Below are 12,251 nucleotides of genomic sequence, written 5' to 3'. Positions count from 1 at the left end.
AATCTCCAAATTTCTCTCATTTATCAGGCACAAACCTGATGAATGAAGGGCTGGGATCAATCGAAATCGATCCCACGCTCCACATTCATCCAGAATATGCCTTCTAGAGGCTTCCAACAGGTGAAAAAGGGATGGGGGCGAGAGAATCTTTCAGAGATCGTTACCAATATGGTGACGAGGAGAGAGGGGAACGCGTGAGGCGAGATTGGGGCTCACTCGCTTGAATTTTGGCAATCTTTGGGTGTGGATTAAGTGGTTTTGGAGAAGAAGAACAGTAGGCGTATCTCATGAGCTCGAGAGATTGGGGCTCTGGGTATTTTTGTGTTATAATTGGGACGGGTCGGGTCAGAAGGCGGGTTGGGGCGTTTGGGGCAGCGATTAGGCTGAGGCGGGTGATTTTGGGCTGGTTTGGTTGGGTTTAGCCAAGTAATGGGTGAAATTGATTTGGGCTTGGGAAAATTAACCTGAAATGGCCCAAACAATTGATCTCTATTAATACAACCATTTTGCTTTTCATTTTCTTTTCTTTTTTTTCTCTTCTTTGCATTCTCCAAAATTAAAGAAAACTATAAAATTCAAAAACTAAAAGGTCAAAAATGCAAAATAAACTATTTTTTTTGCGATTTTCCCTTTTTTCAAAATAACTAATTACTAACTAATTCTTAAAAATACAAAGTTAAGTCTTAAATGCAAAAATGCAACATTTTTTTCATTAATTATAATGCACAAACAAAATGCAAACAAATAACAGAAAATGCCACAAAAATCCATAAAATTGCAAACACCGAAAGAGATTATTTTGTTTTGAATTTTCTGGGAGTAATTCATATAGGGCAAAAATCACGTGCTCACAGCGTGTAGCCGGAAAGCTGTAATGTGAAAAATCTGTGAAATATTGAAATTTTGACTTAAAATGCATTTAAGTTGACTTCGGTCAACATTTTGGGAAACGGACACGGACCCGTAATTTGACGGTCCCGGAGGGTCCGTACAAAAATATGGGACTTGGGTGTATGCCCGGAATAGAATTCCGAGGTCCCAAGCCCGAGAAATATATTTATAAAGAAAATTATTTTCTGGAATTGTTAAAAGGATTTGGAAATGAAATTTGATTAGAACATATTGGTATCGGGCCCGCATTTTGATTCCGGCGCCCGGTACAGGTCTTATATATGATTTAAGATAATTCTGTGAAGTTTGGTAAGAAACGGAATCCGTTTGACGTGATTCGAACCTTAATTGCAAAATTTGATGTTTTAAGAAGTTTGAAATATTTCAATGATTCTAAGGTTTAATTCGTTTTTAACGATATTAGTTTGGCGATTTGATCGCACGGATAAGTTCGTATGATGTTTTTGAGTTAGTACGTATGTTTGGTTTGGAGCCCCGAGGGCTCGGGGTGAGTTTCGGATGTGTTTCGGAAGGTTTTTGGAACTCAAAAAGTTGCAGGTTTTTCCAGTTTCTGGTGTGCTGATACTTTCTTCTTCGCGTTCGCGGGAGACCCTCGCGAACGCGATGTGTTAATTATGCTGAAGGAAATTCCTTCTACGCGAACGCGTAACCCAGGACGCGAACGCGAGGCGTTGGGGGGTCTTCCCTTCGCGAACGCGGTCCTGGCCACGCGAACGCGAAGGCCAATTGAGCCTGGGCAGGGGAGGGGAAATAAACCTACGCGAACGCGACCACATGGACGCGAACGCGAAGGCTCGAGGGGTCGCTTCTCCGCGAACCCGAGCCGTCTTCCGCGAACGCGATTAACCTGTCGCGAACGCGATGGACAATTTCGCCCAGTTATTTTAAGTTTCAAAAACAGAACACATTACGGGATTTTTATTACTTTTCACAAACTTCTTCTTCTCCACACCTCTTGGGCGATTTTTGAAGAACTTCATCACCATAACCTCTTGGGCAAGTAATCTTTGACTTGTTTTCTTCCATTTTTATTAAAAACCACTAGATTTCTAAGCCTAAAACATGTGATTAAGGGTAGAAAAATTAGGGATTTGGGTAGAATTAGGACTTTTTGATTATTTGGGAATTTAACCTCGTTTTGGGGTCGGATTTCAAAACAAATTGTATATTCGGGCTCGTGGATTAATGGGTAATCGGGTTTTGATCCAAACCTCGTATTTTGACCAAGCGGGCCCGGGGTCAATTTTTGACTTTTTGGGAAGAATGGTTAGAAAGCCATAATTAACCATTGGAATTGGATTGTTTAGCGTTTATTGATGTTATGAAGTCGATTATGTATAGATACAATTGATTTGGAGCCGAGTTCGAAAGGAAAGTGTTTGAGGATTGAGTTGACCGTGGAAGTTCGAGGCAAGTGTTCGGTCTAACCTTAGCTTGAGGGATTAGGAGTTGAGTCCTATTTGCTATTTGCTTCTTGTTGAATACGACGTATAGGCATGGTGACGAGTATCTATACGTTGATGTCGAGCATGACCGTGAGTCTTAAATTGATATTGTTGTGTTCTTATATGATACTACGATTGCTTTAATTAATGATTCTCAATATTGAGCAAGAATTAAGTTTGTTCTCGTGGGAATTACTCATGATTTGAATATTGGTGTTAGCTGAGATGAATAGAGGTTGAGTTAAAATTGGTTATAGCTGATTCTCCCTTTCCGGGACGTATTTACTTTTATTGTTGATCCCTTGCCGGGATAGTGTAGTTTATTGTTGATCCCATGCACGATAGTGTAGTTTATTGTTGATCTCTTGTCGGGACTCCTAGTATGGTTGTTGCCAAAGGTATATGAATATACGGATCGGGTTGCACTCGCAATAATATTATAAATATTGATCAGGTTGCACGCCGCAACAATGTTATAAATATGGATCGGGTTGCACGCCGCAACAATACCAAATATGGATCGGGTTGCACGCCGCAACAATATTATTGGATCGGGTTGCACGCCGCAACAGTGTTAAATGATAAGGGATCGGGTTGCGCGCCGCAACAGTATTATTATTGTTATGTTGTAGATTCTGAGTTGTTCTCTCATATTTCTTTTAAGTTCCTGCTGGATTTGACATTCTTCCCCGTAGCATGTATCCCCTCCCATTTAAATTGTTTATTCCTGTTTATTTTCCGTTGTATATTATATAACTGCACAGGTTTATCTGGGGTCTAGTCCTAGCCTCGTCACTACCTCGTCGGGGTTAGGCAAGGCACTTACCAGCACATGGGGTCGGTTGTGCTGATGCTACACTCTGCACTATGTGCAGATACCGGAGCACCATTTGGACAGTAGCACTGGGGGAGCCAGCCTTCAGTCCATCCAGAGATCCCGAGGTAGTCCTACAGGCGTCCGCAGGCCCGACGTTCTCTTCTATCTAATTATGTACTCTGTTTACATTAGATTTCGACACAAATTGTATTTCCTTCAAACATTTGTTGTGGTAATCTTAGTCCGTCCGTGAACATTGTGACACCAGATTCCGGGTAGAGGAGTATATTAGCATTGTAGTACTCGCTTGGTTATTTTTAGTTGATTAAGTCTTCCGCTTATTTCTGTTTATCGTAAATTTTAATATGTTGATTACCCGTTAACTCAAGTTGTCATAAAGGATTAAAATGAAAAAGTTAAGCATTTCTATATTTTGTGGCTTGCCTAGCTTCTACGAGTAGGCGTCATCACGAATCTAGATGTTTGCCTCAATGTATGCATATTTGATGCATATTGCCTCACATTTTGCTCATGTCTAGTAGATTACGGATGTATAATATAATGATTTGTGCTAATTTATGGTATTTCTATGTGTAGGAACCATTCAGATGCGATTTGGGACGAAAGCGTGCGAATTGGAGCGAAAATGGGAGGAAAAGGCAAAAGTGCACATTTGAGTGCCACAGGCAGCATGGGGCGCTACCTGTGGTGCTCAAAACAGAATGCTAAAAAATTGAGCGCCAGGGCCAGCGCCCCACGCTTCCTGGACGCTCAAGACGTGAACATGTCCTATTTCGACCGGGACTCGGTTATTTCGACCCCAAGACACCCCCAACTCATATAAAAGCCAACCTAAACCTATTTTGGAGGGGGGAGGACGTTTTTGAGAGGAAAATACAAGCATAGAGCCGCCGTGGAGGCCGGAATTCATCAAGTTCCATCTTTTCTTCCATCAAACTTAGTAATTTTTATGTTTCTTTGTATGATTTGTTATTTTGCTACCATGTCTATGTGGAGCTAAACTTCACGTTCTAGGGTTGTGGTTCTTTCATGACCATTGTTATTCGGATATTGATTTTGATTTCTTAGTTTATCATATTGGTTTAATTATTTAATCCTGCACTTAATTATTTGATTGCTTGATCACCAATTGAATACTATCTAAGAATCTTGAATTGAACTCGAAAGTGGGAATTCTAGATTGCATATAGGATTGAGTAGAGCAAGTTTTTGAACCTGGGCATCGGGGAACGGATTCGCGGTTAGGATAGACATATACCTAATTGTCTTGCTTGGTTAATTTACAGGAATTATAAATGCGTTCTTGTTAGTTCTAATTCCATAGACATATAGGAGTTAGGTTAGCTTGAATAGGCAAGTAAGAACTCGACAGATTCTTATGAGCAATATTAACCCTGTTAACCAATAAACTAGATAAATTAGTTAGTCAATTCAATTGAAGAATACAATAGGAATGTTAGATAGCCCATAACCCTAGATCGTTTTCATTACATTGATATCATAAAAATCTGCTCTTTCTCTGTTCAAAGTTCATTATTTATATTTCTTAATTTAATTAGTTTAGAATCAAATATTTCTAGGTTTAATTCTTGTTTAGATAATAAAGATAGTCTAATTTAGTTAATAGTTAATCACAAGTCCTCGTGGGTTCGACATCCGACTTTTAGTCACTTTATTACTTGACGACCGCGTATACTTGCGTGTGCGTTTGGCCGCAACAAGTTTTTGGCGCCGTTGCCGGGAACTTAGAAATTAGCTGTTTTTCTAGATTAGACTTTTAATTTTGCCCTATTTTTTTGTATATATTTTTATTTTTATAACTATTTGACTTTTCTCTTAGTGTGTTTCTAGTTCTCTCAACATGACATTTGGGGATGAAATATCCGGAGGTAATGTTATTGATGACGACGCTTGGTTGACAGAAGACTTTTATGGCCCGTCTTTTTGGTCTTGTCATGACTTGAACTCTGGGAGGTCTGAATTTGAATATGGGAGTAAGGGTTGGTATTGGGACAGATATTCTCGATTAGGCGAATATGCGGAACGACGTTGTCTTCTAACAACATTGGTGAATGATTGGTCTAAGGAGAGAGATGATCTTGCACATAAAATTGATAATTTTAGCTTGCCTGTGCATAGCTTAGATGTAGATTTGAGTGCGAAGGTTGATGTGTGTAACGCCCAACAATTTAATGATGAGTTGTGTGAAACCGAGAAAAATCTTCTAGACCAAATTGAGGAGCTAAAACGAGAATATCAATCATTAGACCATGTTTTTCTTGAGGATGCCAATGTTGAGAAGAGTGATCTAGAGTCATATGAGGGCATAGATAACATTACTTTGGGAGACTTGAGTGTGTGTAAATATGGGGATGCAAATAGTAATAAAATTCATGAGTTAGGGCGCATTAGACCTCATTCCAATCATTTTTCCACATTGTGTTTAGATAGTAAGATAGTAATCGAGACATCTGAGCCAATGACGGGGTCAAAGAGTGAGGATCAGAGTGCCTATATTCTTGAATTTGTTGTGCCAAAAAGCAAAAATTACATTCCTCATCTAAAGGCCAAGAAGTGCAGAGTGAAAAAAATATTACTTGGCCTGGTTATCATTGTAGCCCCACCACTGGAGCATAGCCGCAGACTGGATGCCATGCTAGGGGTACAATTCATAAGTTCGAGGTGGAAGAAAAAGTGGTTCACGTCGTGCCGCGACGTTAAATTAGGCGCTTGTTAGGAGGCAACCCAGCTTTACTGCTTTCTTTTATTTTTGATTTTTTTCAATTTGTATTATTTTGTAGTGTTGTTTTATTTTGTAGAATTTTGAGCATAGGGAGCAAAGCCATAGGAAGTGTGCAAAACTGAGCCATGTGGTTGGAACTAAGTGTGGGGTGCCCGCACAAAGGATCATACCTGGGAGAAGTCTGAGTATCCCATGAGCCGCTAATGCTTCGGCCTTTGGCCTACCAGGGAATCTCTTTTACCCTCTTGTTATTTACAGTGTGCATTGAGGACATTGCACAATTTTAAGTGTGGGGTGAGGAGATTGTTTGGATAATTTTTTGTGCTATCCTAGGTTAGTTGTAGTATTCTTTCTTAGTGTAGTAGATTTTATGTAAAGAAAAAAAATTTGAAAAAAAAAACAAAAAAAAAGTAGAAAATTGGACTTTTCCCGACGATTGATTTTGTGGACACTTTTCTTGAGGGATTAAAGTCTAAACAAAAATCCAAAAACATGTCTTTTAGCTTTCTTTAGGTAGTAATAATCCCTGTGGTTTTTCTTTGTGCATCGGTTCTTTTCCATGGGATGTAGTTTGAACCGGGTAGTAGTAATTTTTTATTTTTAGAGTAGATTAGAATTTAGGGAATAAATGGAGGAAGAAAGATGAGATTCCTAGCACTTTGACTTGTTTGATAGTAACATTTTTAGGCTTTGGCATGTGTAGTATCTTCCCTATGATTTGAAATTATTGATGATGCCTTGCCTAGTTAGATAGCATGTTTTGTTACGCCTATTTCTCGTTTTCTTCACTTGTGTTCACTTTGTGCTTAATGCTTAATATCTTGTGGCTTTGTGAATACTTGAATTAGTTGAGAGTCGGAATGGAACCGTCCTCACCGAGTCATGTGCCATGTGTGGTGAGATTTTTGTGTAGTCTATGTATTGTACTTGTGTCTAGAACTTGCCCGGTATGTGATTCGAAGCGAAATTTTAGGTGATGCTCGATTTGAGAAATGATTTTAGGCTTTCTTTGATCTTTTTGAGCTTATTGCTTACCATAAATAAAAATTATCCCTAGTTATTCCCTTTGAGCCTATAGATTTTATTTGGCACCCACATTACAAGCCTATACCCTTTTTGTTCTTAATTGACATTGTTTTGATCCTTTCACCTCTTAAAGCACTTTAACAGAAAATGAGAGATAAAAGAAGTAAGAAGGGACTAAGTGTGGGGTGGCTTTGGAGTGGAACCAATGAAATAAAGAAAGGTGCACTTGTTTTGTAAAAGAATACGCCACTAGTGGAAATTGAAAAAGAAAAAAAAATCTGAAAAAAAAAAGAGAAAGAAAAAATGTAGTTGAATAAATAACTTGTTTTTGCTAGTGGAGTGTAAATGACGATAGTGATTAAAGAAGAAGGGAACGTTTTTGGGGGTGATCTTGTTTGTGAAATTGAAGTGGATTGAGGAATTTGCGCATAAGTTATCATGTGATGTGTTAAAGTGCTTAAGAGGTTGAGTCACTATTCCTAAAATATATCCTTCCCGTCCCTTAGCCCACATACAACCACGAAAAGTCCTAATTGATTTTAGATCGAGCGAGCTTACATTAGAAGGGATTTACATTAAGGGCAAGCCTATGGTACCAATTACATGCATGTGACTTCTTTGTGAAAGTGAGCGATTTTCTTTGATATATGTGAGTCATTAAAATATATTTGATCATGAGATTCGAATGTGTGGATTGAACTTGCTCTCTTGTTCTTGTTGTGAGGGCACATGGTTTCACGAGGGATAGGTAACGTTATTAGACTTCTCTACGACGTTGGGTGTTCAAGCCATGAGTGCATTGTGATATTGAGTCGGGTTTTAAGACTAGGATTGTTGTGAGCATACTGTCTTTGTTTGAATATTTTTGAAGAATGGCATAAGAAAAGGGAAGATTATATGATTGCATTTGCTAAAGTTTAATTTTTGCTATCAACCATGGTCATTGGTGTAGATTGCTCAAAGATAGAATTATTTGTTGGTTGACTCGAGGACGAGCAACGTTTAAGTGTGGGGTGTTGATGTTTGCCTCAATGTATGCATATTTGATGTATATTGCCTCACATTTTGCTCATGTATAGTAGATTACGGATGTATAATATAATGATTTGTACTAATTTATGGTATTTCTATGTGTAGGAATCATTCGGATGTGATTTGGGACGAAAGCGCGCGAATTGGAGCGAAAATGGGAGGAAAAGGCAAAAGTGCACATTTGAGGGCCACAGGCAGCGTGGGGCGCTACCTGTGGCGCTCAAAATAGAATGCTAAAAAATTGAGCGCCAGGGCCAGCGCCCCACGCTGCCCTGGACGCTCAAGACGTGAACATGTCCTATTTCGACCGGGACTCGGTTATTTCGACCCCAAGACACCCCCAACTCATATAAAAGCCAACCTAAACCTATTTTGGAGGGGGGAGGACGTTTTTGAGAGAAAAATACAAGCATAGAGCCGCCGTGGAGGCCAGAATTCATCAAGTTCCATCTTTTCTTCCATCAAACTTAGTAATTTTTATGTTTCTTTGTATGATTTGTTGTTTTGCTACCATGTCTATGTGGAGCTAAACTTCACGTTCTAGGGTTGTGGTTCTTTCATGACTATTGTTATTCGGATATTGATTTTGATTTCTTAGTTTATCATATTGGTTTAATTATTTAATCCTGCACTTAATTATTTGATTGCTTGATCACCAATTGAATACTATCTACGAATCTTGAATTGAACTCGAAAGTGGGAATTCTAGATTGCATATAGGATTGAGTAGAGCAAGTTTTTGAACTTGGGCATCGGGGAACGGATTCGCGGTTAGGATAGACATATACCCAATTGCCTTGCTTGGTTAATTTACAGGAATTATAAATGCGTTCTTGTTAGTTCTAATTCCATAGACATATTGGAGTTAGGTTAGCTTGAATAGGCGAGTAAGAACTCGACAGATTCTTATGAGCAATATTAACCCTGTTAACCAATAAACTAGATAAATTAGTTAGTCAATTCAATTGAAGAATACAATAGGAATGTTAGATAGCCCATAACCCTAGATCGTTTTCATTACATTGATATCATAAAAATCTGCTCTTTCTCTGTTCAAAGTTCATTATTTATATTTCTTAATTTAATTAGTTTAGAATCAAATATTTCTAGGTTTAATTCTTGTTTAGATAATTAAGATAGTCTAATTTAGTTAATAGTTAATCACAAGTCCTCGTGGGTTCGACATCCGACTTTTAGTCACTTTATTACTTGACAACCACGTATACTTGCGTGTGCGTTTGGCCGCAACAACTCCCGAGGGTGGGAAGTCCGGATCGTGACAAGTTGGTATTAGAGCTCTAGGTTACATAGGTCTCACAATTTATGAACAAGCTTAGTAGAGTCTGAGGGATCGATACGAAGACGTCTGTATTTATCCCCCAGAGGCTACAGAGTTAGGAAAACTTCACATTTGTTCTTTCTTGTCGTGCGGTTTGGTTTCTCAATACTAATTGAATTTCTACTATGTTCTTTCGAAGATGGCGAGAACACGCGCTTCCTCATCTACCGATCAGCAGCTCGAGCCCCCAGCAGCAGCGCCCACGAGGGGCAGAGGGCGAGGCCGAGGCCGTGCTAGAGGCCGAGGCAGGGGCAGAGCTCAGCCCAGGGCAGCAGCACCCATAGCGGAGCCTCAGGTTGATTTTGATGATGAGGTTCCGGCCCCAGCAGTTCCGGTGGGCCCAGCTCAAGTCCCAGAGGGATTTATTGCTACTCCAGTTCTTCAGGATGTTTTGGTCCGTCTAGTGGGCCTTATGGAGAGTGTCACCCGAGCAGGTCTACTTCCTGTAGCACCAGCCGTCTCTCAGGCTGGAGGAGGAGCCCAGACTCCTGCTACTCGCACTCCGGAGCAGGTAGCTCCCCAGTTTTAGACTCCAGCAGCTCAGCCTATTGGAGCAGTTCAGCCGGGTGTGGTAGCTCAGACCGGTGATGGTGCAGCTATGTCTGTCGATGCTTTGTGGAGATTGGATAGGTTCACCAAGCTCTTCACTACTACTTTCAGCGGTGCATCTACCGAGGATCCCCAGGATTATCTAGACAGCTTTCATGAGGTTCTCAGGAACATGGGGATAGTAGAGACCAATGGGGTTGATTTTGCTACTTTTCGCTTATCTGGATCCGCCAAGACTTGGTGGAGAGATTATTACTTGGGTAGATCAGCCGGATCGCCAGCTTTGACTTGGGAGCAGTTCACTCAGCTATTTCTGGAGAAGTTTCTCCCCATCACTCAGAGAGAGGCATATCGGAGGCAGTTTGAGCGTCTCCAGCAGGGTTCTATGACAGTTACACAGTATGAGACCAGATTCATCGACTTGGCTCGTCATGCTCTTATCATACTTCCCACCAAGAGGGAGAGGGTGAGGAGGTTCATTGATGGACTTATTCAGCTGATTCGTCTTCAGATGGCTAGAGAGGCTGGGAGTGAGATATCATTCCAAGAGGCGGCCAATGTGGCCCGGAGAGTTGAGATGGTTCTATCACAGGGGGGTGTTCATAGGGCAGACAAGAGACCCCGTCAGTCAGGCAAATTCAGTGGTGCCTCGTTTGGAGGCAGGGATTCGTATGGTAGAGGCCATCCTCCTAGGCCCTTTCAGTCAGCACTTCAGGTTTCTCACGGTGCTTCAGGTGGCCGTGGTTCTCACATGCAGTATTCTGATCAACAGCCCTACAGTGCACCACCAGCTCCTATCAGTGCACCGCCGCTCCATAGTTTTCGGGGTGGTCATTCAGGTCGCCAGGGTCAGTCTCGGTTTCCTCAGCCGCAGCACTTAGGAGGATGCTATGAGTGTGGTGAGTATGGTCATACAGGAGGGCTTGTCCGAGATTGGTGGGTACTCAGTCGCAGCAGCAGGGTTCCCGTGCTATGGTTCAGGCACCAGGTGTTCCACAGCCCGCCCAGCCAGGTGGAGGTAGAGGTCCTAGAGGTGGAGCTCAGGCCGCTAGAGGCGGAGGCCCGCCAGCGGCAGACCGTCCCAGAGATGTGGTTCAGGGTAGTGGGGCCCAGCCCCGATGTTATGCTCTTCCAGCCAGGCACGAGGCTGAGGCTTCTGATGCAGTTATTACAGGTACCGTTCTGGTTTGTGATAGAGATGCTTCAGTGTTATTTGACCCAGGGTCTACATACTCGTATGTGTCATCTTATTTTGCACCGTACCTAGTCATGCCTAGTGATCCCTTGAGTGTTCCTGCTTATGTGTCTACACCGGTGGGTGATTCTATTGTGGTAGATCGAGTCCATCATTCTTGTATTGTGGTAATTAGAGGTCTTGAGACTCGTGTAGATTTGTTGCTTCTGGATATGGTCGATTTCGATGTTATATTGGGGATGGACTGGTTATCACCTTACCACGCTATCTTGGATTGTCATGCCAAGACTGTGACCTTAGCCTTGCCGGGTTTACCCCGTTTAGAGTGGAGAGGGACTCCTGGTCATTCTACCCGTAGTGTTGTCTCTTATGTGAAGGATCGGCGTATGGTCGAGAAGGGGTGTTTGGCCTATTTGGCTTATGTTCGCGATTCTAGTGTTGAGGTCCCTTCTATTGATTCTGTGCCCGTTGTTCGGGAGTTTCCTAAGGTATTTCCTTCAGACCTTCCGGGTATGCCACCCGACAGGGATATTGACTTTTGCATTAATTTGGCTCCGGGCACTCAGCCCATTTCTATTCCGTCGTATGGCCCCGCCGGAGTTGAAAGAGTTAAAGGAGCAGTTGCAAGACTTGCTTGAGAAGGGTTTCATTAGACCCAGTGTTTCGCCTTGGGGTGCGCCGGTGTTGTTTGTTAAGAAGAAGGATGGGTCAATGAGAATGTGTATTGATTACCGGCAATTGAACAAGGTTACAATCAAGAATAAGTATCCGCTGCCGAGGATTGATGATTTGTTCGATCAGCTTCAGGGTGCCAAGGTATTTTCAAAGATTGACTTGAGATCTGGCTACCATCAGTTGAGGATTAGGGCATCTGATGTCCCTAAGACAGCTTTCCGCACTCGGTACGGGCATTATGAGTTCTTGGTTATGTCATTCGGGTTGACAAATGCCCCAGCATCCTTCATGGATTTGATGAACCGAGTGTTCAGGCCTTATTTGGATTCGTTCGTGATAGTCTTCATTGATGATATTTTGATATATTCCAGCAGCCGGGAGGAGCACGAGCAACACCTTAGAGTGGTTCTTCAGACTCTGAGGGATAGTCAGTTATATGCTAAGTTCTCGAAGTGTGAGTTCTGGTTGAGTTTAGTTGCATTTCTGGGTCATGTTGT

General features: G+C 41.7%; 1 protein-coding gene across 1 annotated transcript; it reads left to right on the top strand.

Moving 5' to 3' along the window:
* On the top strand, positions 11,797-12,216 carry LOC109224609 (RNA-directed DNA polymerase homolog; the record flags this gene model as incomplete). Its single annotated transcript, XM_019389154.1, has 1 exon — positions 11,797-12,216. A coding segment is annotated over exon 1 (420 nt), but the record flags the coding sequence as incomplete, so codon positions are not given.

The sequence above is a fragment of the Nicotiana attenuata genome, chromosome 3 (assembly GCF_001879085.1).
Source record: "Nicotiana attenuata strain UT chromosome 3, NIATTr2, whole genome shotgun sequence".
NCBI classification, from domain to species: Eukaryota; Viridiplantae; Streptophyta; class Magnoliopsida; order Solanales; family Solanaceae; genus Nicotiana; species Nicotiana attenuata.
This window is presented reverse-complemented; position numbering and strand designations above follow the sequence as displayed.